The sequence below is a fragment of the Cetorhinus maximus genome, chromosome 3 (assembly GCF_964194155.1).
Source record: "Cetorhinus maximus chromosome 3, sCetMax3.hap1.1, whole genome shotgun sequence".
Classification (NCBI taxonomy): domain Eukaryota; kingdom Metazoa; phylum Chordata; class Chondrichthyes; order Lamniformes; family Cetorhinidae; genus Cetorhinus; species Cetorhinus maximus.
In genome coordinates, this window is record NC_135881.1 from 186,484,402 (window position 1) to 186,508,929 (window position 24,528).

A 24,528-nucleotide genomic window follows, 5' to 3' on the forward strand; every position below is an offset into this window, starting at 1 on the left:
TACTGTCTGACCCCCCACCCTCCATAAACTTGAGCTCATCCCTATCTCTGCTGCCTGTATTCTAACTTGCACCAAGTCCCTTTCACCCATCCCCCTGCACTTGCTGACCCACATGGGCTCTTGGTCCAGCAATGCCTTGCCTTTAAAATTCTCATTTTTGTTTTCAAATCCACCCATGGCCTCACCCCATTCAATCTCTATTACAGCCCAACAACGCTCCGAGATCTCTGCACTCCTCTAATTCGAGCTTCTTAGTGCATCCCCTGAGTTGCTTCACCTCCCCATTGGTGGTCATGCCTTCAGCTGCCCAAGTCCTTAACTCTGGAATTCCCTCCATAAACCTCTCTGCCTCTCTGCCTCACTCTCCCCCTTTAAGACACTCCTTAATGCTTGCCTTTTTGACCAAGCTTTTGGCTAGCTCACCTAATATTTCCTTATGTGGTTTGGTGTAAAATTTTGTTGGATAAAGCTCCTGTGAAGCGCTCTGGGATGATTTACTACATTTAAAGGTGCTATATAAATTCACGTTCTGGTTAGTTTGGTGCGCCTAAACCATGATGAGTCAGATTGGGCTGAAACCGTTGGTGCTGACCTACTGTGCTGGCTCATTTCTACTAATTCAGCACAGAGCTGATCTCTAACCACCACAGGGATGTTTGAGGGAGGTTGTCTTCCTCATCACAACTTTCTGACAGCTCACTAGAAACCCACAGAGTCATTGTGAAAGCCTAGCTGTTGAGGTGACTTTTAATTTCTCAAACTCTCCACAAAACTCCCTTATAGAAGGTGCCTGAAAGCCCCAGTTGTTCAGACAAGATTGCTCCCATTCAAAGTGACGGAAATTCCTGACACTCACAGGGATAAAAGGGTTAAGGAAAGTCAGAATTGGGATGGGAGGCATGGATCTTTTGCATGTTCTACAATTAAGAGTGTTTTCAGAGAGTTTGAGGGATGCAGTCCTCAGCCAACCGTCACTAGATATTAGTGGTAAACAGGGACTAGAGCAAAACTGGACCTATATCCTGAATTCCACCACCTGTAGGATAATCCACCAATACCAACATTTTCCCAGGTTGGTTTATTTTGGGTTGAGTTGCCTCAGGTTTGTGGGGGGAGGGGGAGTGTGGAACAAATCTCGCAGAGTTTCCAATCTAGATTGTTCTACAGCTATTCCTGATGGACGGTGGAATGTCTGTGTAACACTGGACTGAGCTTTGCTGTGATGTTTTCCAGGGAAGACTATTCTGCCCATACTCTGCTGCTAATCCCAATAACACTGCTAATCCTGATTACGCTGCTAATCCCAATCACACTGCTAATCCCAATCACACTGCTAATCCTGATTACGCTGTTAATCTTGATTGCATTGCTAATCCCAAACACACCGTTAATCCCAATCACGCTGCTAATCCCAACCACAATGCTAATCCCAATCACACTGCTATTCCTGATCACACTGCTAATCCCAATCGCAATGCTAATCTCAACCACACTGTTAATCCCGATCACGCTGCTAATCCCAGCCACACTGCTAATCCCAGCCATACTGCTAATCCTGATCATGCTGGTAATCCCAATCACACTTCTAATCCCAATCACAGCTAATCCTAATAATGCTGCTAATCCCAATCATACTGCTAATCCCAACCACATTGTTAATCCCAACTACACTGCTAATCCTGATCACGATGCTAATCCCAACCACACGGAAAACCCAACCTCACTGCTAATCCCGATCACAATGCTAATACCAACCACACTGTTAATCCCAACCACACTGTTAATCCCAATCATACTGCTAATTCCAATTACACTGCTAATCTTGATCATGCTGCTAATCCCAATCACGCTTCTAATCCCAATCACTGCTAATCCTGATCACGCTGCTAATTCCAATCACACCGCTAATCCCAACCAAACTGCTAATCCCAACCACACTGCTAATCCCAACCACACTGCTAATCCTGATCATACTGCTAGTCCCAATCACACTGCCAATCCTGATTACGCTGCTAATCCCAGTCACGCTGCTAATTCTAATCATGCTGCAAATCCCAGTCATGCTGCTAATCCCAATCACACTGCTAATCCCGTTTAATATGCTAATCCTAATCACGTTGCTAATCCCAATTACGATGCTAATCCCAATCACACTGCTAATACCAATCAATACTAAACCCAATTACGTTGCTAATCCCAATAACGTTGCCAATCCAAATCACACTTCTAATCCTGATTATGCTCCTAATCCCAATTACGCTGCTAATCCTGATTACATTGCCAATCCCAAACACTCTGATAATCCCAATCATAATGCTAATCCCGATCACGTTGCTATTCCTAAATGCACTGCTAATCCTAATCACACTGCTAATCCCAATTATATTGCTAATACCAATCACATTGCTAATTCCAATCACACTGCTAATCCCAATCACATTGCTAATCCCAAACACACTACTAATCCCAATCTTGCTGCTAATCCCAATCATGCTGCTAATCCCGATTACCCTGCTAATCCCAATCATGTTGCTAATCCCAACCACACTGCTAATCCTGATCACGCTGCTAATCCATATCCCACTGCTAATCCCAAACACACTGCTAATTCATATCACGTTGCTAATCCCGATCATGCTGTTAATCCATATTACGCTGCTAATCCCAATCATGACACTAATCCCAATCACACTGCTAATCATAGTCACACTGCTAATCCCAATCACACTGCTAATCCTAGTAGCACTGGTAGTTCTGTCACACTGCTAACCCTGGTCATGCTGCCAATCCTGCTCACAGACCTAATCCTGGTCACGCCGCTAATCCCGATTAGGCTGCTAAATGCAATCATGCCGCTAATCCCAATCATACTGCTAATCCTAGTAACACTGTTAATTCTTTCACACTGCTAATCCTGGTCACGCTGCTAATCCTAGTAATGCTGGTAATTCTGCCACACTGCTAATCTCACTCAGAGACGTAATCCTGGTCACACTGAAAATCCCGGTCACACTGCTAATCCCAGTCACGCTGCTAATCCTAGTAATGCTGGTAATTCTGTCACATTGCTCTACAATCACGCAGCTAATCCCACTCACTGACCTAATCCTGGTCACACTGCTAATCCCGCTCACAGACCTAACCCCGGTCACACTGATAATCTTAGTCGCACTACTAATTTCAGTCATTGTCGTAATCCCAGTCCCAGTTGCTGGAATGGGAGGAGTGCAGGGATCTCATGTTGTTGGAGGAGGTTACAGAGATAGGCCTGGATAAAGCCATGGAAGGATTTGAATGCCAGGGTGAGAATATTAAAATTGATTCATGGCCAGACCAGGAAACAAGTTTTCATGTCAGAGGTGGGAATCGGGAAATGGCACCTAACCCACCATCGTGAACCTTCCCCCATATTGAGACTGCTGGGATGTGAGATTTCCCAGGAGTCTAGGCCCTAAGTGGTCTGCAGCTGAAACTGCACAAGGTAGAAATGGAAGCCAGCCAAATCCTGAGTGGACAGGTTAAAAGGCTTTCCCGAAATCTTGGCCTGGTGCTCTCTGCCACAATTGGCAACCACGGCTTCAGCCTCCTACGCTCAGGATGAAGATTATTGGGGGTGAACCCCACATGTACATCGGATCGTCATACCTGCAGTTTTTTGGTCCACCCCCTCCCCTCTCATAAGTATGCACCAAGATTCTATTTGGGACCTCCTACCCCTAATCCCTAAAGATTTCTGCTTGTGGTGACTGGAAAATGGGACAGAACACTTTCTCCCACCATTTCTTCTTTTTGACCATTTTCCAGTGGGGTAGCAGGTGAAAAATCTTCCAGCTAGGGTACCCCCTTCCTCCCCTACCCTTAACCGCCCAGAGAATTTACCATTCTGTATTTAAGTAGATCAAATTTACAGAGGAGGTGAAGAGACCACAAGCTGTCTGATGAATATGTCTGAAGCAGTATTCTTTTTCACTGAATGCTTCCTTTACAATGGTTGTAATTCTTTAGCGTGCACTATATTAGGCTTGGCTAACTTTTTTTTTTGATTTTGATTGTTTTACAGCCTTTGAGGAGACAGGGTTGAGGAAGGAATCCCACCAATTTATCAACCATGACATGAGGGACAGTCAGCCCACCCTCTTGACTGAGAATTGGCTGTCAGAAGGGGAGCTCCTGCTAGACGTGAGTAGCATCTGTCACAAATAATAAACACACACGAGTTGGGATTACAAGGAGCCGTCAGGTCAGATAAGTGACAACACCTTTTCAAAATTAATTTTCAGGCTGTGACAAGGCCGATATTTATTGCCCAACCCTAGTTGATCTGAGACTGTGGCGGTGAGCCTTTTCTTTTTGATACAACTAAATGGTTTGCTCTGTCGCTTCAAAGCGCAGTTAACACCATGTTGATGTGGAACTGGAGACACACACAGGCTAGGCTGTGGGTGTGAACAACAGGTTTCCTCCCCTAAAGGACATTCGTGAACCAGTTAGGATTTTAAGTCAATCAGACAGCTTCATGGTCACTTTTACTGATACTGGCTTTTTATTTCCAGAGTTTAAAACACTGAATTCAAATTCTCAAACTGCCCCTTTAACCCGCAAGCTGCATAATTGGGGATTTCTCTGCGTGTTCGGTTTTTGCACAACAAAAACATTGATCCAGAATTTGCTATCATAAGAACGGTGAGTTTAACATGCTGTTGTTATCGTAGAAATCACCCAGCAGTTTGTGGTGGGGAAGAGATACCTGGTGAATAGCAACGTGCCATGAATTGCTGGATGATTTACACCATTCCCCATTAGCTTTGCAGAAAATGACAGTTCGCACTCAGCCTCCCCGTGGGTTTCATGAAGTTACTGCATTCGCACACTAATTGCCAATTAAACCGGCCACAAAAAGTTTGGGTGCAGTGCCACTCTTTCTTGGGACGGGCGTCATTTTTTTTTAGCAACTACCAGGGTAATGCCAGGCAGTACAACTAAATCATGCCAGGTTTCCAACAGCTTTAGATTCTTTCATGATCATTGATTCCAAAGACAAATATATCCATGTTACATAAAGTTTTGTTCGTGCATCTACAACTATTGCATTGTGAAACCATAATGGCTAAACTTCGAAGGTATCACTAATAAGCAAAAGCAGTTCTTTCACCAAAGTGTAAGGACAAACTTTTATTCCCATTATTGGTATCTTTACCAACGGCAGCAATTTTTCTGTTCACTAGCTTTCGTGGTTACAGTGCTAAAAATGTTAGCACTTTGAAGAAGTTAAGATCTTTAGGGGAAATTGCAGCAAGATTATCAAAGAGCTGTGGTGGCTGAAAAACAATAGGCTGGAGTCATGGCATAAAGTGGCATGATGATGATCAGACTGTGACAACAAATAGAGTTAAGAGAGCAAATTATTGCCAGCAGTCCTCACTGCTGACAGCTTGAGCAGCATTGCATTGGGAACAGATAAACAGCAGTAGGTCTAGGATCCAGGATGATTCTGGTCTTCCATGTTAAATCGGGTCCGCAAGCTATTTTGCAAAGCTCATGGTATCTTCCAAGAGAGTGTCATTTTTTTTTAACATATTCCCCATAAAATTGGGCTGATGCTTTTGCACTTTTGAAATGTTTGTCTCACTAACCTAGCCTCAAGGTGGGTGTGGGCATCATTGGTATTTATAGGCCATTCATGCCTTTGTTATCTCTAGACTCGACAATGCCCAATGCATTTTTGGCTAGTCCCCCACAATCTACACCGCTAATGTTTGCGGTAATCCAAAACTCAGCTGTCCATTTTATTTCACAACAAGTCCCATTCCCCAATCATCCCTGTGCCCACTCTGACTTATGTTGACTCCTGGTCTTGACTTTAAAATTTTCACCTTGGGTAGAACTTTCTCATCCTTCCCACCATGGGTTTCATGCTGGGTGGGAGTGGAGATCCAGCGGCAGGCAAAAAGTCAGAAACTGTCCGGCGTAGAAGTAGTTTGTGATTCTGCTGATGGCAGGTTAATGGCGAGTTGGTTATCCCGCTGCCTAGTGGTGTGAACACCATTTTTATTCATTACCATCTCATGAGTGCTCATTAAAACAGCTGCTTTTACCGGAAACTCGTGGTGCCTTCCAATCTTGCATCACGCCAGCGGGAAATAACGTCAGCCTGAAATCAGTTTGAAAAGGTTGGCATGCACACATCAGACCTCAGTTCGCCCGTGACTTCAAGGTGAGTGCAATATACATGTCCTACCTGCCATAGCGCTGCTCCGGTCTTGTTGCGATGAATGCCACACTGCTGGGGCTGTAGGGTTGGTCTGCTCCTGATCTTTGCCTACGTTGTCCCGAAGTACACCACTGTGCTGTGGTAGACATGCAGGCCTCCACTTTCAGACCCTGACCAGTACTGCAGCTGGGGTTGGGGAGTGCTGGGGTCTTTTGCTCCCGGTGGCTGAGACCATTGTCCACAAGGGCACCTCTGTGCAGTGGAACTCAGGCAGAACTCCATTTTCAGAAATGAGCATTTCGATTGGGGGTGGGGTGTGAGGGGAGGGTGGAGATAATGAACAAAAGGGAGGCAATGGGGAAGGAAGGTTGTGTAAGGGCTGTAAGTGGGGAAGAGGGCACAGTGGAAGGCAGAGAGGCAAGGAGGTGGAGGAGGATGGGGAACAATAACAGGCAGAGGGCAGACCGAGGGGTGAGAAGCTGGAACCCGACAAGGGTACATGAAATGTTGATATTCAAGGGGCTCAAAGAGATGGCACATGTTTGACTGGAAGGGGATGCACGGAGACGCTGGAATATGAAGGGGGTGTTGTTAGTCTGGCACAAGAGGGATGGTCACATGGAGACTCAGAAGACGGGGGTGGTGGTTTGGGAGGGAACACTGTAGTCCTCAGTCATCAGGGCAATGGGGAACTCTGTGAAAGTCCTAGTCCTTGGAGTGAGGCTTCCAGCCAGGAGTCCCAGAGTGCAGACACTGCTGTGGTGATGTGGAAAGGAGTCAGAGAGTACAGGCAATCCAGGGGCTGTGTGGACCTCATAACCAGAAGTCAGATATAGGAGACAATCCAGGGATGCAGCGGACATGCAGCAGGAGGAATTATTGGGAGCACGGTGTCCTCCAGCTGCAGCAAGGGGCAAGGGCTGTGTGCTCCAGGGGGAAAAAGCACAGCTTGGTGTGCGGGCTGTCTCACAGTCGCTGTCCTTGGGCTTGGCTGTCTTTGTACTGGGCTGCAGGTGGAATGGTGATGGTAACTGGAGGCATCTGCAGCCTGTAGATTGGAAACATTATTAAACAGTATGTGAAGCTCTCCTGGGGCATTCGCCTCAGTGGGTGACCGTGCACACAGCCTCTAAGTGGGTGGATAGATGTCCATATGGGTCATGGGCGTGTTACAAGTGATGGGCTCGGGGTGGGTGGGGGCGAGGATAGGATTGTCCACCACAGCAACTATAGAATCCAGTATTATTGGGGGAGGCTGGAGAACAACAGGAGGGAGCTCTGCCTTCACATTGTGAGGTTCCAGGTATACATCAGGCACATGGACAGTAAGAGAGGGATAGTCGAATTGCGTTTTGAAGTAATAGTGGAGAAACACCATCTTTCTATACCATAGTAATGGCGTGGCCTCAAACTGAAAGTACCAATGAATCTGATCAGAAGGGGTCTGAGGCAGTGTGGGAGGAGCACACTGCTGGGCTAAGGGTCCCTTTCTGGGGCTACCCTCTACCTTGTTGGTGACACAGGAGTGAACATGAGGAAGACCTCCTCAGGAAGAAAACCATTGAAAGCCATTACCCTCATTAGCACTGTTAAAGGGATACTCAGAGCTCAGTGGCTGAACATTTAGAAGAGTAAAAGGCAACTTAATTGGAACCTTTAAGATCCAATTATTCATGAAGACCTGATGCCACATGGGGTTGGAGGCTACCCGCTGTCAGTGGCTTTGAAGGTGACCACTGCACTCAATTTCTTTACCTCTGGGTCTTTCCAAGAATCAACAGGGGACCTGTGCAGCATCCCTCAGCCCACAACACATTGATGCATAAAGGAGGTCACATATGTCCTTTACAGGAAGGCGCCTCATTATGTCAGATTTGCTCGAACGCAGATAGCCAGGCTGTGAGATTAACCAGCTTCGCCGTCATCTCAGGCTTCCCAGGAGTACATGGTGCAAAAGACTGCACCCATGCGGCTTTACAGGCAGCGGCCCTAATATTTATAAATCATAGGGCTACCATTCCATCAATGTACAACTGGTGTGTGATCACCGAAAGCACATACTGCACATTTGTGCTTAGTACCCTGGGAGTTGCCATGACTCCTACATCCTGGACAGAATTTTATGCGTTTCAGCAGGGACGGGGCCATAAAATGCGGTGAGACATTCTAAACCTCATTGGCTTCGGCGGGAACATAAAATCCCGCTGCCGTAAAATTTCGCCCCCTGAGTCACTCCCAGGTGCCTGATTTTTTTGAGGGGCCTGTACGTCTGCAGGGATGGCTGCTTGAGGATAAGGGGTACCCACTGAAACGCTGGCTGGTGACACCGGAGTATCGCCATCCGAGGAGAGGTACAACACTGCTCACAGCTCCACACGCTCCTTTATAGAGGACCATCAGGCTTCTGAAGATGCGCTTCAGATGCTTGGACCACTCGGGTGGCTCGCTACAATACACTCCCGATAGGGTTTCACGTATCATCACTGTCTGTTGTGCTCTTCACAATTTGGCAATGCAAAGAGATGGTCTCTTGCCAGAGGGTGAAATGGAGGAGGATGAGAGCTCATCAGAGGATGAAGATCCGGAAACCTAGGAACCTCAGGAGGCTGCTGAGGGTCAGTATGAACGCGATAATGCCATAGTTCTTCTATGCAAGACACATGCCCATGACACTTTAATTGGTGACAGGTTCCAGGAAGAGTAAGGTCAAGGGAAAACATATGGCCACATCTCTCCTAGCCGTCAATCCTGTTTCCTTTCATTTCGGTTGGTGTCCAACCACTTGCACCAAAAATGAGTCCAGCATTCATACTTGCATATTCTGGCCTCATGAATCACCAGGCCATGATCTCTGCAATGATCGGCAGTGCCCTGTAAATGCATTGACCTTGGCAGACGTCCTCCAGTGGCCTCTGGCCTGATAAATGTCTCCTGCTCAGGGGCAGAAGTGCCTTCGGTGGCCTGAGAAGCTGGAGTGGATGGGTTCACAGGCAGAGGGGGCTGTGAGTGGCTGCACGCCCTTGGAGTGTCCTGAGAGGAGCCCCCCGGGGTGTCCAGATGATGCTCATCCTCCCTGTGGGTGCCTGAGGGCCCTGCCCTGACTCCTGCAGGAGATGGTGTACCTGGACGGAGGTCAATGTGTCTCATCCCCATGTGGCCTTCATCTTGATGGGGCCCACTAGGGTGGTAGCCATGGATTGCAGGGCTGAGCACAATTCCCACAAGACATGCTAGACCAAAGTCTCCATGGTGGTTACCAACCTTCCCATGATCACCTCGAGGCTCTTGCATGTCTGAGCCACAACATCAGACAATATGCAGACGGACTCCTCTATCGTTCGCTCTAATCCGCTGTGCGACTACCGAATCACTGCCTGATGTCCCGCCGCCTGTTGTTGCATCTCCAGCATTGAGTTGGCGGCCGCTTCCAGACACTCACCATCTGACTCAGACTGAGTGGTTGGCTGTTCTCCAGCAGCCCTCCTAGTGCCAGAGACCTGGGCTGTTCCTGCCTCCAACTTCTGCGGGGACGTGTCAGTGATGTGTTCTCCAGAAACTGAGCCCGAGCCTAATCTAGAGCCGTGCCCCACTGAGGTGTGTATCTTAGAGCTGGTGGAGGGTGCAGGTGGGCGCATTGATGGTTCTTCCAGAGCTTCCTCTCCAGATGTGGTCTGGGGCCTTGGACTTATGCTGGGTTGCCTTGTGGGCCTCGATCTGCTGCTGCCTAGAAAATGGAGAATCGAGTTTCAGTTGATGAGCATGAGCAATATAAGACTGCTTGTGACTAGGTTGCTGGGCGAGGCCGATCTCCTCTTCCCCACAGGACCGATCCCTGTTCTCCCCAGCCAGCTCAGCTGCAGCTTCCTCGAGCTCAGTGAGGGCAATCATGTTGGCCGTCCTTCCCCTGGTCTGTGCTCTTTCCCTTCTGTTGTGCGCCAGCTTGCCCTCCATGATGATGAAAGAAAGGCATGTGATGAGAAAGTGTGGAGCAGAGGTTGGGTGAGATGCATGTCCCCTGTGTGTGGTGAGCCCTCTCCAGAAGGGCCAGAGGATGGAGTGTGAGCAACACGATAAATGGAATGGTGGTGATGTGAAAGGTTCCGTGAGAGAACAAGTGTTGATATGTGTCCCCCACTAATGGTTGTGTGAGATCTCTGAAGAGAGTAGCCATTTGAGTGCATGGTGCTATGGTGAGAGTTTGACATTGGTAGGGGTTGAAGGATGACTTACCCTGGTAAAGCAGATGAGATCATTCATCCACATGCTGCACTGGATTGTGTTTTGAATGCAGTTGCCAGCCACGCTGTCCTCCTGTACAATGGCCTCCCAGGCCAGAGAGGTGAGGCTGGTGTGTTTCCTGGATTCATCCTTGGGATACAGGACATGCCTGTGCACCCGCACACCCCTGATCAAGGCCTCGAGGGCCCGGTGGGTGAAGCGGGGTGCTGCCGCCTTCTTGAGGCTTACGGCTTTGTTCTTGTGCATGGGGAAATATGTAATGGTCTCCTAAAGAGAGGTGGACTGGAGAGAATGAAATGTATGTGTTGGACTGGCGTTTACATATGACCCCTGGACCTTCGACCCCACCAGCTGATGGCGGGCAGAGAAATCGGCTGCCGACCTGCCAGGTGATTCAGTCCGCTACTTGCCTGTGCATAATTAATGAACTTCCAAGTGCGGAATTGGGTGTGAGTTCCCACCATTCCGAGCAGCAGGGTGGGCGCCGCTAAAACTGTCTGCCACCGCACTTAGTCTCATAAATGGAAAATTGCACCCCCTGCTTTCAAATCCCTCCATGGGATTGCCTCTTCCTACCTCTGTAATCTCCTCTAGCCTCACAACCTTCCGAGATATCTACATTTTCCTGGTCTCTTGTGCATTCCCGATTACAATTGATCCATCATTAGTGGCCATGCCTTCAGTTGCCTAGGTCCCAAGCTCTGAAAATCCCTCCCTGCACCTCTCTGCGTCTCTACCTCGCATTCCTCCTTTAAGACACTTTTTAAAACTACTTCTTTGAGCAAAATTATGGTCATCTGACTTAATCCCGCTTTATGTGACCGGGCCTTGTGCTTTCTTTTGTCATGCTCCTGTGAAGTGCCTTTTGTTTTCATTATGTTAAAGACCCTATATAAATATAAGTTATTGTTATTGTTAGCTCTTCGATGTAAGTGATGGTGGGCCATCTTCTTGAACCGCATGGTTAGAATTTTATAGTTGTGTAGTGGTTTAATGACTGTGTGGTTTTGCTAGGCCACTTCAGAGGGAAGTTAAGAATCAACCATGTTGGTGTTGTACTGGAGTCACAAACAGACCAGATTAAATAAGGCCAGCAGGCTTCCATCTCTTTAGTGAACCAATAGCACAGATTTTTATGTATTAATTATTCTGAGGTCTTTAAATACCTAATGCTTAAAAAAAAACATTGAATTTTTTTCCCCTTAAGCTGGCTCACTCAATGCACAATTATTTTCGACCAAGTTTCTATCTTAGAATGGATTTATTGGCAGTGAAATTATGAAGCATGTTTGAAATGATGTAATTCTCAGAGAAATTGAAACCTTTCTTTCCCTTTGTACAAATGTGTGTGGTCTTTAGGCCTTTTGTGTATAATCAATGGAAATTGCTCAAAGCCATTTTTTTTACAGAAGCAAATACCACGGCCTCTCTCTCAACGCCTGCTCTTATTACAATGGTCAACACTTCTTTGTCACGATAGTTTCTCTGCTGAACCAGAATATAGGCAACAAGTTGAGCATAGAAATCTTTGAATATAAGAAAACAAATATTATATGTTGTCAAAGAACAGTGTTGGCATTCTTTAATGCATACCCAGAAAGTAAACAAGCTATCTGTATAGAACTATATAATAGAACTGGACTAGTGATGGAATGAAGTTTTGGAATTCATGAATCATGATGTAAAGTGGTATGGCACTGAGTATAATATGATCACATATGAAAATAATAAGCAGATTCTCAATGCTTCTGTGGGAAGGAGAAGTGGCACTCTTAGATTATGAATGCTTAACATGTTCCCATGACATTCCTTTACCTTAAAGACATTAGTGCCTTTAATTTAAAAACAAAGTCAAAAAATTAAGTGTTCCAGTTACATTACCTCAAATCTAGTAACCTTGGGACCAAGGCCATGCTGGATTTTGGGTATTGCTGGATTTCAGGTTGGGTGGTTCAGGCCGTGGGAAATTCAGGTCAAGCTGGGTCATGTAGGGTCAATAATTGCTTGGAGAGAGGGATAGAGTGGCGCGCGAAGTGGCAAAGCCAATATTTAGTCTAGTGCCACACTATGCTGATGCATGGCCTAACTGTCCAGGTAAGTTTTTTTTTATTTTACTCAGTTAAAATTGATGTATGGAACATTATAAAACTGTCTGGTTTTCAGAAAGCTCCAGTTTTTGGACAGCTGCATTTGAGGTACTGTACCTGTATACCCATATGCAGTCATCTTTAGGTTCTGAAGAGATACCAATTGCAAGCTCAATTGTCATTCCATTGAATTGGAATAGTGTAACAAATATCCCAATATTTTATTCATTCATCTTTCTCTCCACCCACTGATGCTTTCAACTTCTCCTTCAAAGCCCCCAATTTGTGCTGCTTTTACCTTTAATAACACATACTACCTTCCAATATTTTATCCAATCAGGCGTTCTCTATGTGCATATTGGCAAGTTATTCAGCTCGTTGGGCATTTCAATCCTGTTGACACATCCATGTGTACACACAGACACACATGCTTGATAGCAGGAATTATTGGATAATGATCAGAGGCATGAGCCCTGATTACATTTTTACCTTTCAAATCTAAGAGCGATAGATTTTTGTTAGGCAAGGGTATTAAAGGATATGGAACCAAGGCAGGTATACGGAGTTAAGAAACAGATCAGCTATGAGCTAATTGAGTGGCAGAACAGGCTCGAGGGGTTGGATGGCCTTCTCTTGTTCCCATGTTCCTCTAACCAAGGATGTTAAGATTATTAAGACTAGTTGTGTCTCCAGCTGAGATCAAATTGCACAGAACCAGCTAAGGACAGAGTGCATTTTATACTGCAGGGGTCATTTTGTGCACTGGGGTTGGAACCTCACTAGGCTGTAGCAGGGGTCAGAGATCGGACTATAACACCATAATGCTGATCTTGTAACCTATGCATGGAACGGAGCCTCTCAAAATTATCCCTTATACACCTATATAGTTTTGAAGTTCACAAATTTTAGGATATAGATATTTAGGATATTTAGAAATACAATAACACTCGAATAGGATCAAATCTACACATCTCCAACTTGAGTACAGGCACATTTTGACCAGCGCTTTCATACATGCCAACAGAAAGAAAGAACAAAATTTTATTTTTATAGCAGTCCTCACACCATCAGAGTATTTCAAAATGATCTACATCAAATTAAGTCATTTTGCAGCGTGGCCATTGCAGTGTTGTAGGAAATGCAGCAGCCAATCTGTGCACCACAAGCCGAAAACGAGATAAACGATCAAATAATGTGCTTTAGTGATGTTGCTTGAGGGATAAATATTGAGCAGGACACAGTGAGAAACTTCCCCATTTCTTAAAATAGTGCCGTGGATCATTTACTTCCACCTGCAGACAGGGCCTTGGTTTACCATCTCACCCGAAAGGCTGTCAGTGCAGCAGTCCTTTCATATTATACTGAAAGGATTGGCTGCCAAATTTCAGAATGAAGTTTACTGTCTGTGATAGAAGATTTCTGAATGTGGAATATATAATGCTAACCAAAGTTTTTTAGGACATGTGTTTTCAGTGAGGAAATGCTTGTAGAACTCTCTCTTGGTGAGTTTAAGAAGATTAATGACTTTATGTTTAATCATTGTATATTTAGCCTGATCTGAGGGTCCCTTTGATTTGTTTGCCTTATTGAAAGAGAAGTCTCTGGCTCTAATAAGATCCAGCAGTTCAGTTGTAATCCAGGGTTTATGCACAGAGCCACATCTAACAGTTTGAGGCTGAAAACAGTTTGTTATTACTGACATGGAATCAGCTGAGAACCAACTGTGGAAAATATCAGGAGAGCAAGAGATCAGGAAACTACAGGGAGCATCAGAAAAAGTTTCATCTACCTTGCCAGATGCAGCCTGAATGAATATCCAAAGAGTACTGGAAAAGGAGGAGGAATCAAACTGGACAAGATTGGACAAATTGGAGAATATCTTGAAATTGTGAGAGAACTTTATCAGAAAGAATTGAATGAAGGAGATGAGTCAGGAAGTGATAGGTTAAACTTTTGCTGGTGTGAAACACTTGAATGGAGGTAAGTAACTTTGGAAGCAATCCAAAAATTGCCAATCATTAACATAAAACCCTTTGAGATTGCATTGAAACCAACTAGTAGTCTTACATATTTTTTAAATCATTCATGGGATGTGGGCATCGCTGGCTAGGCCAGCATTTATTGCCCATCCCTAATTGTCCTCATTGAGAGGGCAGTTTTAAGAGTTAACCACATTGCTGTGGGTCAAATGTCCCACATCGTCACATATAGGTCAGACCAGATAAGGACAGCAGATTTTCTTCCCTAAAGGACATTAGTGAAGCAGATGGATTTTTACAGCAATCAGTAATGGTTTCATGGTCATCATTAGTCTGATAATTCCAGATTGTTGTTGAATTCAAATTTCACCATGGTGGTATTCAAACCCGTGTCCCCAGAGCATTACCCTGGGTCTCTGGAATAATAGTCCAGTGACAATACCACTATGCTGATGGAATGGGATAAAAATAACAGTTGTAACACATGACCATAGAAAGAACAGCTTGGCAATCATCAGGTGTTTGTGCATTACCCCTTAAAGAACTCAAAATCATTCGCTGTCATCCTGCAAAAGGCCACTATTAAGCTCAAAAATATAAATCTGATTATTTATTTATCCAAACCCGGTGTCTCTTGACAGGGTTCTGCACAATTGACAAACAAGTCAAACCATTAGCCCTGGCAATGAATTCTGAATGATGTTTGAAGCCAGATCGACCTGAATTAGATTTCAAATCAACTTGAAATGATTTAGATCAGAAAGTAATTGAAATAGAAACAGAAAGTGCTGGAAAAACTCAGCAGGTCCGGCAGTATATGTGAAGAAGAGTCATATTGGACGTGAAACGTTAATGCTGGCCTGGATTTTTGCCAAGTCGGGATGACCTGAGAGCCCTATAAAAATGATGTGCAGATTCCGATTCTGAAATTCCCAATCCTATTCCTGGGCTGTCTGATTTTTGGGAGTGCCTTTAAAGGGTGTGGGCTGGTTCCCATACCCAGCACTCCCGAACTGATTGTCCCTATTGCAGAGATAGGCATGTCCCACTCTGCAATTTTCATGGAATTGTACCAGGATTTTAAAGAGTCATGATTCATGGCCCCTCAGAAGAGTTGTGGACTCTAGTCTGCGTGAGGTGACCTTTTGAAAGGTAAGTTCACAAGGTCCCCCTCATGCTCCCATGCCAAATCTGCCCTTCCACTCACCCCCACTATGGCCCTTCATGCCCCCATGCCAAACTCTGCTCTTCCAATCGCTCCCTATTGCCCCTTATACCTCCAATGCCAAGCTGTAGCACTTCCACCCCCCCACCCCCCAACAACTCCGCCAATGGCCCCTCATTTCCCCAATGACAAGTATGGCACTTCCATGAAAGGACAGACCTTGGTACTGGGGGCATGAGGGAGTGAATGGAAGGTCAGAGCTTGGCATGGAGAGACTGAGGGGCCATAGAGCCATAGAACTATAGAAAAGTTATGGTGCAGAAAGAGGCCATTCAGCCCATCGTATTTGCGCCAGCCAAAAAGAGAAAAAAAGAAACTAGCCGCTCATTTTGATCCCAATTTCCTGATCCACCTGATCCAAAGCCTTGCAGGTTACAGTACTTCAGATGCAGATCCAGGTACCTTTTAAATGAGATGAATGTTTCAGCCTCAACTACCAACTTAGGCAGCAAATTCCCAATGCCCACCAACCCCTGGGTGAAAAAGGTTTTCCTCATGTCTTCTCTAATCCTTCTACCAATCACCTTAAATCTATGCCCCCTGGTAATTGAGCCCTCAGCTAGAAGAAACAAATCTTTCCTGTCTATCCTATCTGGACCCCTCATAACTTTGTACACCCCAATTAGGTCACCCCTTCTCCTCCTCTGTTCCAAGGGAGACAACTCTAGCCTATCCAATCTCTACTTAGAGCTGAAATTTTCAAGCTCTGGCAACATTCTTGTAAATCTCATCTACACTCTCTCCAGAGCAATTTTGTCCTTCCTGTAATGTGGTGACCAGAACTGTACTCAAAATTCCAGCTGTGGCCTAACCAGCATTTTATACAGTTCCATCGTTAAATCCCTGCTTTTGTATTCAATGCCTCACCCAATAAAGGAGAGCATTCCATGTGCTTTCTTGACCACCTTGTCCATCTGTCCGGCCACCTTCAAGGACCTGTGGACATGCACTCCAAGGTCTCTCACTTCCTCAACCCCTCTCAATAACTTCCCGTTTATTGAGTATTCTCTTGCTTTGTGTCCCCTCCCCAAATGCACTACCTCACACTTTTCCAGATTGAATTCCATTTGCTACTTCTCCGCCCACTCAATCAAACCATTGATATCATTCTGGAGGCGACAGCTATCCTTTTCACTCTCAACTGCACAGCCATCTGCAAATTTCCCAATCATGCCTCCCACATTTTAAGTCTAAATCATTAATATGTACAACAAACAGCAAGGGCCCCAACACTGAGCCCTGTGGAACACCAGTGGAAACCGTTTTCCATTTGCAAAACATCCATCGGCCATTACCCTTTGTTTCCTGTCACTGAGCCAACTTTGAATCCTTCCCCTGTATCATAGGGGGTGGGTGGGGGCATGAGATGGAATGGATGGGGTATGTGGCATGTTTAGAGGGTGAGGTGGTGTGAGGGGTGAGGGCCTTTGTGTTTTTATTATAACTGGAACGAAGTTCCACAGCACTGAGGCTGGCCTTTTAAACAGCCCTCCTCCGCACATGGCAACCCCTGTGGCTGCCTCCAAATGTTTTCCCAGATTGGCTGGCTTGACTCTAGCATGCACCCGCGCCCTGGCAATGAAAATCCTGCCTTTGCGGGTACTTCTCCTGAGATGAGCAGGCTGAGCTGGGCATTTTCCTAACTCCTACCAACGTTGAGGATCAAAATTCAGGCCTCTATTCCTCTCTCCACTGATGCTGCCGAACCCTCTGAGTTTTTCCAGCATTTTCTGTTTTTATTTCAAAAATCCAGCATGTGCAGTTTTTGCTTCTATTTTAAGAGGTAATTGATACTTGAATGGTCATTAAAGTCATAGAGAGTGTACTGTGTATGTGATGCTTCAGATGGGAAACTGCAATCAATGATAGACTTGTGATACTGAGACTGCATTATTTCCCATGGAGAGGGTTAAGCAGACATTTAATTTTAATTAAGTTATGAGGAGCTTTATTGAGGATAGGGAAAGACTGTTTCCTCTGTTGGGGGAATCAATGCCAAGGGTTAACTAAGAAAGCGAAGAGAAAGGCAAGATGACATTTCTGGAGAGGGCTAGAGTTGGAATGTTTTTCCTCAGGTAGTAAGACAGAGATCATTGATTTTTTTTTTAAGGGAAATTTAGATTACTATTTGAAGGAGGGGAAAATACAGGGCTATAGAAAGGGAATGCAGCAAGAGGATTAGTTCTTGGTTTATTCTTGCAAATAGCCAACACAGACGCAGTATAAACACCTATGGTCCAACAGATGGCCTCACACAAGACGACTGAGGCACTTTGCCTGTTTCTGACCATTCCACATTGGCCTCTTGGCTGGATTGTGTCACATACTTGTCTGGCTCCATGCTCCATGATTTCATAGAGTCAAGATCTGGAGGGGAATGGTTATAAATTATCCATGATGTAAAACATCCATTTCAATTACTTTTATCTCCCTAGCTAAGAACATAGGAACAGGATTAGGACATTTAACCTCTTGTGCCTATTCAGTTAGATGATGGCTGATCTGTATTTTAACTCCGTCTGACTGCTTTGGTTCTGTAACATGTGATACCTTTGTCTAATAAAAAATCTGTTGATGTCAATTTTGAAATTTTAAATGGCCCCACAGCCTCAACAGCTTTTATGCGACAGAGTTTCTGATTTCCGCTGTCCTTTGTGTAAAGAAGCGTTTCCTGACTTCACCACTAATTGGCCGAGCTCTGATTTCAAGGTTATCCCTCCTTGTTCTGAATATATTTCCACGAGAGGAAATCATTTCTCTCTATTTACCCTACATAACTCTGTAATCATTTTAAAAAAAACACAATTAGGTGGCCCCTTAATCTTCTATACTCTTTAGAGCCTAACCAATGAAACTAGGCAAATAGCTATGTCTAAGAGCCAGGCCTTCCCATGGTCATCTATTTGCACCATACAAGTCATTGATTTCCCTGGCAGTCTGTGAGTCACCTATTTCAGACATCCAATTCCATAGAGCTGTCATGGGTTTGATTTTCTGACAGGACTGTTTGTAAACCTCTGAACTGTGACCCGGTATCCAAATGTCTGCTTTTTGAAATTTCAAAGTCAGCTTTGCCTCTATGTCTTGTGCTGTGAACCGTTCATTATTAAGGTGGGTAAGGCTTTCAATTATCTCCCATCAGCAGAATAGCAAGCATTAGATGGCAGTCCATTTGAATGCACTTTGTCCTGCTCCATGGCCAGCCTTAAACTAAGGAAAAGATGCCAATCCTACCCAGTCTTAAATTTCTGCTGTGCAGTGAACCACTCCCCCATTAAGTGGAAGGCATATTAAGAACTCACTCTCAGCCTTTGCCAACTCTGCTTTGCACCTACGGTTAAAGAAGTGCCCACTCTACCCTGCCTGACCTGCCCATTGAATTCTCCTCTCTTCCTGTGAGAAAGTACCTAGGCTGCACTTGATGTGATTTTGATGGCATATTAGGGTCAGGCGTGTTCATTTCAGCAATCTCTCAAGTGCAAAGTTCACACTTTTGAAGTGTGTACTGATTATAGAATGGATAGCTGTATCACCTCAGTGTTATTCTGAGTGAGTGTTTTTTTGGTATGATGGGGGGGGACAGTCATAAAGTTATGAAAATGCTGCAGGATTCCTACCTCTCTTCCAATGTTTTCTATCGCAGTAATATCCAAAAACAAGAGCTGACCATGAAAATGAAACAAGGGTGGAATTTCCTCCCCCCCCCCCACCCCACCCGGCACTCGGAAGTGGGCTGACAGGTTGGGTGATTTGGGGGAGCGTAAAATCAGACACCAGGGAAGCGGTGCAGCGCCAGTCGCCTAAATGCCTCTGGTGGTATTTTACTAGTAGTGGGGGAAGCGTTGGGTGGCCTGCTTGCCCATAGGCCAATTGAGGCCTTTAAGTAGCCAATTAAAGGCCTTTAAGAGCCTCTTCATACCACCATTCAGCCCTTCAAATCTGCTCTACCATTCAATTAGATCACGGCTTTTTTTTTTGCCTCTGGTCCACATACCTGCCTATGCTCCATATTCCTTAACATGTTTTTGCAACAAAACTCTGGTTATCTCAATCCTGAAAATTTCAATCAGCCCAGCGCCAGCAGCCTTTTGGGAGAGAGTTCCAGATTGCCACTAACAGCCAATTTTACGTCACCCACCATCCCACCAGGGGAGGGTGGAGTGCTGGTGGGGGAAGGGGGAGAGGGGCGGGTAGCCATGAAATTCCATCCCTTGTTTCATTGTAGTTTTCAAGGTCAAGGTGTGAAAAAACGCTTCTTAATTTTGCTCCCAAATGGCCTTGCTCTATTTTTAAGAACGTGCTATCTTGTTCTGAATTCCCACACCAGAAGAAATAGTTTCCCTGTACCTGCCCTATTGAACCCATTCATCATTTTATAAAATCACAGTTAGATCTTCCTTTGAACCTTCTAAACTCAGCTGTTGAACATTCAGGTTATTTGGGAAGTTGGGTTGGCTTGAAATCAGATAACACTTACCTATATTCTCCCCTGTAGTGATTTCTAAATGGGAATAGCTTTGTTCAACCAACAGAGAAATTTGGTATAGCTCCATTCTAGACCAGCAGAGAATGAGGTTTCTTTTCCAAGATCCTTCCCCACCCACCTACTCATCCAACCGGAGAACGTGAACAGAACTATGAAATGTCTATCTGAGTCACTTCCTGTCATACATTAGCAGCTGATGCCAGCCTGTCGCCAGAACCAGACCCAACAAAGTGAGGAAACGTCTGGCCTATGTCGGGCTCCACACTGCCAAGAACAATAAAGCTAAAGCCTTTTCCCCTGCTTTCTTTACTCTCACACAATTCATTTCAAAGGGATAGATGGTTCAAACCGTTTACAAATACTCAATTCTTGTCTCCATTTGAAGTGGGAATTTGCTTTACTGCTTCTCCCTTAACTGGTACATCGTTGTTGGCAGCACACGTCAGACCTTTTGATTCCTGCTCTCCATTGTAAGCGTATCATCATGGAGTTTCGATGCTTCAGTATCTTTAGCAAAAGTAGACACGAGTAAAAGGAGGAAGATAGAAAAGAGTGGGGCTTGAACCCTTAGCCTTCTGATTGAGAGATGAAAGTGCTATTGCTGAGCCATGGCTGGTACTGTTCTGGTATTTGTAAAATATGCTAATATGTGTTTAATTAAACATATCAATTGCTGAGGTAAGGATTCTTCAAAAAGTAAATTATTGAAAATTAGCAATACATTTTTGAAAAAAGCTGTTTTTGCTTATTAAGGACTTGCTTGCATAATTTATGAACTCATGCTGTGTTCTGTAGTTGTGCATATATAGTGAATATAGCCACAGCTTTATTATAATGGATCTCTGAATAGCGCACTCCCACCGATAGTGCTACTTGATATTGGCACTCTGCAGCTCTGATTTGGTGCCTCGTGATCTGCGATTGTGATCAGGGATGTGGAATGGGAGAACAGGTTTTTAAAATTCAAACACAACCCAATGTCTCTTTTTTTATTGGACAATTCCATCTTTTGAAAGAATGTGCCTCAGGCCACTAGATAGAAACACAGAGCACATGTTCTTCTGGAGCTGGCCAGTGCCTCAATTCGACCAGTTAAACCATTAGTTGGACTTGTGTTTCTCAATATTCATCATGATATTGCGATGCATTGTAGCAAATTTATCGATAGATTAGTGACACACAACTGGTGTTTGTGCTTGAGAGTTTTTGTCCAACAGAACATTTTTTTATTTTTGTTTGCTTTATTTGAATTGTTAGATTAATGGAAGAAATTGGGCGATGGTATTTACTGGAGGCGACAGGGGTCTCGTCTGCCTGCTGGAGAGCTGGCAAGAATTCTGTGTCATCCTCTTTGGGGAAGGCTCGTCACATTATATGCCACTCAAGCACTTAACTGGAGAGGCTGGCCATCCCTGGGATCAATGACCCTGGTGTGGGGGATGGGAGGGGGTTGGGGGGCAGTCTCATCCGCTGAGAACCGCCAGCCAATCAGAGCCAGCAGCTCTATTGAACGGCAATGCCACCGATGGAGCAGTGGCAGCTGCCGGAACTACACCCATCTGAGGCCTAGTATCGTTGCTGGATCCCAGGCCACAGGTGAGTGATGGTGGGAGGGGGTTCACGGAGAAGGATGGGGGTCAGCAGCAAGGCTGGGGGACTTGAGGGTCAGCAGCAAGGGCAAGGGTGGGTGGTTCTCAGTGGTCACCCACCGCCCCCCCACCCCCAACTTTCTGATGCCACGCTGTGTGTCCCAATCGCATTAACACAAGGACAGTTAACCAATATATGTTTCAACCTGTAACCCTAGTCACTAATCAGGTGAAATCCATCACAAACTGAGTGTATTAAATCAACCAATTCAAGGATTTCACACTGCCACAGGTTTCAAAAAAACCAAAAGGATAGTCAGAAGTTAAATTTTGAAGGCTGGTTTCAAAGGATAGATGCTTCAGTCTCCTATGGGAATTTTCTTCTAACTTCTGGCATTGGGAGGTGAAGTATTTATTTCTGAGTTTATTATTCTCTACAACTGAAGAAGATGCTTTCACATGAAGTTTAAAGTACTTCATGGCAAGATTCATGGAAACATTTGGATACATTGTCAGACTTGTCCTGTGAGGTTTCTGCCACATTCTAGTGCCAAGTTCAAATTGATCAGCAAGCGTCACATTGAACCTGACCTTATAAAATCGCTAAAGACGCTTTCCCCCCTGGAATTTCAGGAAGGAACATCTAAAATGATGAGAAATTTGCCAGTTAATGTGACACAAGAGAGTAAATGTATAATTAATGCACAATCCTGGTGCAGAAACACATGCACTGACGTACTGTGAACAATGCCCCTCTCTCTTCACCCCACCCGCCATTCCCCTACTTGCCATCTGTTAATTTAAATAGATACATTTGTGAATTCCCAATGTGCACTCCCGGCAGACAACAACTTGCATTTAATTAGTGCCTTTTAACATAAGAAACATCTCAAAACACTTCACAGCAGACCAATATTGACACTGAACCCAAGAAGGAGATAGCAGGAGTGATCGCTAAACATTTGGTTAATGAGGTAGATTTTAACTCTGGTCATAAAGGCAGAGAGGATGGAGAGTGGCAGAGATATTTGTGCAGGAATTCCAGAGGTTAGGGTCTAGAAAATTGAAGGCAAAGACACCAATAGTGGGACAAAAGGAGTGGGGGATGCACAGAATTGTAGGGTGAAAAATGCAAAGGGAAAACACTGGGGGCTGTGCCTACTGCCATCCAGGCTCTAAGCTCTGCAATTTCCTCCCTATACCTCTCTACCTCACTCTCCTCCTTTTAAAATGCCCCTTCAAACATATCGAGGGTGAAATAGTCTGGTGCAAGATGGGCTCTTAGCAAATCAGCAGCCATTTTTTCATAGTGCCTGATCTTTCCACTGACGTTCACAGAATGATAATTCAAATTCTTTTTAGAGACTCATTTTCTGGTCTCACTGTCACTTTTACTTGGTTTGAAATTAAAAACCTTGACAATATTTTAGAGGTCAGCAGAGAATAAAAACTGGCATGATGAAAAATTGGTTGCGAATTTGCCTTCCGAGCTGCAGGCATTGACGAACCTCACCCCCAACCACTTTGACTAAACTTCTGATCACCTGGCCTAATATCCCCTTTGGCTTGATGTTATGTTTGTTTTCAGTCTGATTCCACTCTTGTGAAGTGCCTGAGGACAGGACTTTTTATGAATTTAAAGGTGCTATATCAATGCAAGTTGGTATTGTTGATGCTCAGCAGGGAACATTCCTGCAGTGGCTAAGTGTGCTACGTAGGCTAGGCTGAATAGGCCAGCAGATTCCAGATTTTTGTTCTTTTGAGCATGTTGCATTGCCCAATCTCAGTCAGGGAACCAGTTAAAAGTTATAACTTAGGAAGGAGGGAGAAATCAACCAACGTTCCCTTTTTTGATCAGGGTTGCCATCTCCATATTCCCGGATGATTCACTACGTGCCTCCTCTCACATTCCTGCTATTGATGGCCTGATTGCTCCAGCCTCTAAGCGCTAGAATGGGCAAAAGCACATATCACATTCAAGCGAATGTACAAGGATGATTAGTTGATTTTTGTTCAGAAAATTGGACGGTCTGGTTTATAAGGTCCAAGGTGTTAAAGATATGGCTGCTGAATTTTGCGAGCACATTACTTTATACTCAATTGGATTGTTGACTCTTGGACAACCAGCCTTTTTTTCCTCATCTATAATATTTTTAAAACCAGTAACAGAAGTTTTCAATGAAAATGGAAAAAACACAAATTGTTCTTAATGTCCATAAAATTTGTCTCCAACGTTGTTGTGACCATGACTTGGAGATTAATCTTTAACTCATGGAGATACAAGGAGTAGGCTGGAGGATTGGTAACACTGCTGCTGATGGCTTTCGGTGACTCTTGCTAGAAGGTGTGTGTGTATAAGTAGTCTATCAGCACTCACTCACTAGTGCTAGACCCATACGTAGAAATGGCCCCATGGCCAAGAGACCTGAGCATTGCCCCTGAAACCAGAACACTGAGTAAGGCAATAACTTTGCGAGAGGAGGAGAGAGGAAGACAATGGAAACAGTGGCGTGGGTAGGCTGGGGTGCAGGAGAAAAGAGCAGTTAATAACGGAAGGGTTACTGTCAGGCAACTTGTGACTGTTAAACGTAAAGTCAATCACCAATCTTTCAGGCTGCCTCAAGTTCACTGTGTGATCGGTTAATGAATGAGTTTTTAATGGATAAAGCAAAAACGTTTATAAAAAAAAAGGTGCTAGCATGAAAATGGCAT

General features: G+C 44.8%; 1 protein-coding gene across 2 annotated transcripts in view; it reads left to right on the forward strand.

The window, feature by feature from the left end:
• ahrra (aryl-hydrocarbon receptor repressor a) overlaps positions 1-24,528 on the forward strand; it is a 210,339-nt gene that overhangs the window by 131,107 nt on the left and 54,704 nt on the right. For both annotated transcript variants that reach the window (XM_078539415.1, XM_078539416.1), the window contains one exon: positions 4,061-4,179. In XM_078539415.1, coding sequence (XP_078395541.1) covers positions 4,061-4,179 — 119 coding nt within the window. The remainder of the gene's footprint in view (positions 1-4,060; positions 4,180-24,528) is intronic.